The sequence below is a fragment of the Cryptomeria japonica genome, chromosome 9, assembly GCF_030272615.1.
Source record: "Cryptomeria japonica chromosome 9, Sugi_1.0, whole genome shotgun sequence".
Taxonomy (NCBI): domain Eukaryota; kingdom Viridiplantae; phylum Streptophyta; class Pinopsida; order Cupressales; family Cupressaceae; genus Cryptomeria; species Cryptomeria japonica.
In genome coordinates this window covers 446,555,560-446,560,675 of record NC_081413.1, presented here as the reverse complement: position 1 = coordinate 446,560,675, position 5,116 = coordinate 446,555,560, and the positions used below count along the sequence as shown (strand labels likewise).

Here is a 5,116-nt window from a genome sequence, read left to right as displayed (position 1 = left end):
TCAAATGTCCAGAAAAGAAAGGTTCTATCAGTCAAGGTCGAGAAAGAAGAGTTCATTTGGCATAAGAGGATGACACACAAAGTGTGAACTCACCTTCAAGGCATGAAGATCTAGACCAAGAGGAGTGTCTAATGTTCAAAACGACCCTCTTGAAGGTATCAACCACCAAGGAGCCACCATAAAGGAATGCAGTGTTTAGAACTACTTGCAAGGTAAGTGGACAAGTATGTTGAGTCATTGTGGACTCAAGGTCAACTGGTAATCTTGCTTCAACATAGATGGTCAAGAAACTTGGATTGAAGAAACTCCCTCACCCTTACCCCTACAAGGTCTTCTGATTGAGCAAAGAGCAGCAAGCCTTGGTAAGTGAACAAGTTTGGGTGGATTTTCATATAGGTGAATATAGAGACAAGATTTTGTGTGATGTTATAGAGATGGATGCTTGCCATTTCCTCCTAGGAAGTCCATGTCAATATGATGTAGACTCAAAGCATGATGGGAAGAAAAATGTCTACAAGTTGACCAAAGATGGTGTGCAATACACTATGACCCCACTACCAGATGATGGTAAAGACAATCATGATGTGACTAGTGTCATGTTAGTAGGTAAGGAGTTTATGCAGACAATCAAAGAGAAGGATACCCCATGCTTTACCATAGTGGTGAAGCCAAGAGAAGAAGTGAGGAAGAAAGAAGAAGACAAGGTGCAAGAGAGGACTACAGGTCCAAGAGAGGTGAAAGAGTTGTTGGAAAGATACAAGGGTGTAGTTGCAGGAAGCAAGCCAGAGACCCTACCACCTTTCAGATATGTAATTCACTGCATTGACCTCATACCAAGATCTACATTTCCCAACAAAGCAGCATACAAGTTGACCCCTGATCAGAATGAAGAACTTGCAAGGCACATACATGAGTTGCTAGAGAAGGTTAATAAGGAAGAGCATTAGCCCGTATGTTGTCCCTGTGGTATTGGCCCCAAAGAAAGAAGGTACATGGATATTATGTATGGATTCAAGAGCCATAAACAAGATCACAATCAAGTATAGGTTGTCTATGCCTTGGATAGAAGACTTGATGGACTATCTAGTAGGAGCCAAGCACTATTCCAAGGTGGATTTGAAGAGCAACAACCATCAAATCAAGATAAGAGAGGGATATGAGTGGAAGACAACACTTAAAACAAATGAAGGACTTTATGAGTGGATGGATATGCCATTTGGCCTCTCAAATGCTCCTATTACATTCATGAGACTCAAGAATGAAGTCATCAAACCCTTTATCAATTATTTTGTTGTTGTATACTTAGATTATATCTTGATTTTTAGGAAGAATAAAGATGAACATCTAATACATTTGGGTTTGGTGTTGAAAAGGTTGAATGAAGAGCAGTTGAAGATCAATTTGGAAAAATGTGTCTTCTTGTAGGAGGTGTTAGTGTTTCTTGGTTTTTTATCACCAAGAGCAACCTCAAGATGGATCCATCCAAGGTGGAAGAAATCCTCAATTGGCCTACACCTAGAAATGCAAGTGAGGTAAAGAGTTTTCATGGTCTTGCAAGCTTCTATAGGAAGTTTATTAAGAATTTTAGTGGTGTATGTGCACCTTTGATTGACACTATAAAGGGGGGTAGAAAATGTCAGTTTGTATGGACTAGTGAAGCAGATAAGTCTGTCATATGTAAAATTCATCTATCAAATCAATTAGAAATAAAAGGAAATCATGAATCCCTATCTAATTAAATAATTCTAAATAAACCAATGAAATAATGTAAACAATCAATACGAATGTAAAATAAATCAATTAAAACTCCCTATTTCATGATCGCATATGGCTTCCATTGTTCTTCTCTTCTTTGTGGTATGATGGCTCTCAGATATTGCATTGGCAACCTGCAGATGATGCAAAGATTTGAAGTTCGTGATTTAGAGTAATTGTCCAGGACTGAGGAGGATTGAAAATGGAGATTGAATGCTCAATTTATAGATTATTGGAGAGAATTGAATGAAACGTGGAACACATTGATGAAGAGGTGGAACTTTGGTGAGCTCACATGCTGATTGATAGTTGAACTATTGATTTGGAGATGGAACTGAATAGATTGAATAGATTAAATGAGTTAACTGATTGAGAAAAAGCTGATTGAGGAATGAAAAAGGGTGATTGGAGGAAATAAAGAGGATGACAAAGAAATCTTTATCTAGAAAAAGCTAACTAGAAGATAGAAATAGGAATTGGAAAGATAATTGAATTAATTAATTAATTGATTGAATTAATTAATTTAGCATGTTCTTTAACTTTGACTTTGATGTTCACTTTAATCTTTGCATGAGAATTAATTCAAATATTGAATTTATTTTAAATTCAATTTAGTATTTGAATATATTTAGAACTTGACTTTGATTTTCAATTTGATTTTTGAAATCATACACATGTATTTGAAATTAGAAGAAATAAAAGAAATAGAATTTGAATTTGGAATTAAATGAAATTAGAAGAATAAATTAGTTAATTAAATAATTTAAAGAAAATATTTAATTATTTAGAAATGGACTTTAATTAAATAATAAGGATTATTTAAATAAAAGATTAAAAACCACAATTAATTAAATAATAAATATTTAATTAATATTTAGAAAAAGGGTTAATGATAATTGATTAACTGAATAGAGATAGAAATTGAAAATGGAATTTATTTAAATAATAAAGATTATTTAAATTGGGGGATTAATCAGAATTAATTAAATAATAAATATTTAATTAACATTCGAAAATGGTTAAAATGGTTAAATGATGATAGAATTAAAATTAGAATAATTAGTAAGATGACGAGGAAATATGAATTGGAAGAATAAGATTAATTAACTTAATTAAATAATTAAAGAATTGTTTAATCAATTAGATGAATAATTAGTACATAATCAATGAGACATTTTTAGGTGTCTACAAAATCTTTTGAGTATTTGAAAAGAAGGGTATCAAAGAAACCTATATTGGTTCTACCTTATTTTCATAAGGTCTTTACCATAGAATGTGTTGCAAGTAACAAGGCAATAGGAGGAATCTTGAGTCAAGAAGGTAGACCAATAGCCTTCTTTAGTGAAAAATTAAATAAAGCCAAACAAAAGTAAACCTATTACTTGGAGATGTATGCAATGGTCCAATCTTTGAGGAAATGGAGGCATTATTTGTTGCCAAAGGAGTTTATAGTCTATAATGATAACCATGCTTTGAGCTTCTTGAATAGACAAGACAAGTTGAACCATCGACATATGAAGTGGATGGAATACCTTCAAGCATTCACTTTCATCATCAAGCACAAGAAAGGAGTGGAAAATAAGGTGGTTGATGCCCTTAGCAGAAGGAAATTGATAGTGAAGGAGGTTTAGTTGGAGAGAATAGGAATCAGTTCCATGAAGGATATGTACAAAGGAGATGAGGAATTCAAAGAAGCATACCAAGTGTGCAAGGAAATGGGTGATAAGTACCACAAGGAGTTATTAGATTTCATTTTCCAAGAAGGTCTACTTTTCAAAGGAAGCCAACTTTTCATCCCTAAAGGCTCCATGAGAGAAAATATTATGAAAGAGAAACATTATAGGGGATTGGCAGGTCATTTTGGGATTGATAAGACCCTTGAATTGGTTAGAAGATTCTATTTCTGGCCTAGGATGCAGACTAAGATCAAAAAGTATGTGGAAGGTTCTATGTTTTGTCAAACGACCAAGGGTAGCAGTTCAAATGCAGGTTTGTATACCCCTTTTCCCATACCAAACAAGCCATGGGATTCCATTAGTATGGAATTTGTATTAAGATTCCCAAAGACCAAATAGGGTTATGACCAAATCTATGTAGTTTTTGACATGTTTTCAAAAATGGCTCACTTCCTACCTTGTTAAACCACACATGATGCATCTCACATAGCAGGTATATTCTTGAAAGAGGTTGTAAGGTTACATGGTTTACCACTATCAATCATCTTAAACAGAGAATCTAAGTTTATGCATGTTCGGTGATATATGCTTACTTATGATGTTATCATGTTGTGTGCTAAATTTACTTCAAGATTATATTGGATATGATGATGTTATTGATGATTTATTTTTAATTATGATGTTTTTTTATTGTGTATGTGGAAGGGACGATGTCATACCACTTATTTTGAGAAGGGTGTGATGTTGTGATTATCTTTCCACCCATGTTTTTACTTCATGATTATATGTGTGTGTGTGTGTGTGTGTGTGTGTGTGTGTGTGTGTGTGTGTGTGTGTGTGTGTGTGTGTTGTGCACAGACGTTTGGTGTTATGCAAGATGCAGGTACTAGACATTGACTCAACCTGATTTCATAGGTCTGAGCCTGTCTCTAATCCCATGAAAACTTGATTGAAGAATGATATAATTTCTTATTATATTCAAGGCCTAGCTGATACCTTACCAATTCTAGTATTTCAGTTATGTGGTATTTTATTTAATTATTATGTTGGGTTGATTTTGTTAAGTTATGGTTGTTAATTAATTATTAATGTGTAAATAAATAATATTAGTAACTAGTTAATAATATTTATTGTGAGTTTAATATTATTAATTGATTATTTTATTAGGAGCTTTTATATTTAATTGGGAATTTAATCATTAATTATTCTTTTCTTTTATTTGCTTTAATGGCTAATTGGGAGTTTAATAAATATTAATTATTAATTTTAATTATTTTCTCCTTGTTTTCGAAGGAGGATGTGGAGTGAGCTTTATGCTTTGCATTGAAGTTGCTAATTGACCTTTTGTGTTTGAAGAAAGATTATATTAGGATTTTTGCATATGTTTTTGATTAAGTAAAAACAGGTTTTAGGGAATCTAAAACCCTTTTACAATTCGAAAGATAAGCATTAAAGAGACTAAACAAAACAGCTGCGAAACACCAGCACAAAAACCAATAGCTAAGAAAAAGACAGCAAGAAGCCAACAAGAAGTTGGCTCCAAACCCAACATTACAAATTAATTGAAAAATTTAATAGATTCCTTGGCATTTTGAACCAAGAGCATCATCACCTTGGCCACTTCCCTTAGGTTGTTGTTTTCCTCTCTCAGCTGGCTATCTTTCGTATTGATCTCCATCCCAGTA

At 33.3% G+C, this 5,116-nt stretch overlaps 1 protein-coding gene across 1 annotated transcript; it reads left to right on the top strand.

The window, feature by feature from the left end:
- The first annotated feature begins 434 nt into the window (after positions 1 to 434).
- On the top strand, positions 435 to 947 carry LOC131026740 (uncharacterized). The gene has a single exon (XM_057956676.1). The coding sequence runs from the start codon at positions 435 to 437 to the stop codon at positions 945 to 947; it is 513 nt and encodes a 170-aa protein (XP_057812659.1).
- Positions 948 to 5,116: the final 4,169 nt, after the last annotated feature.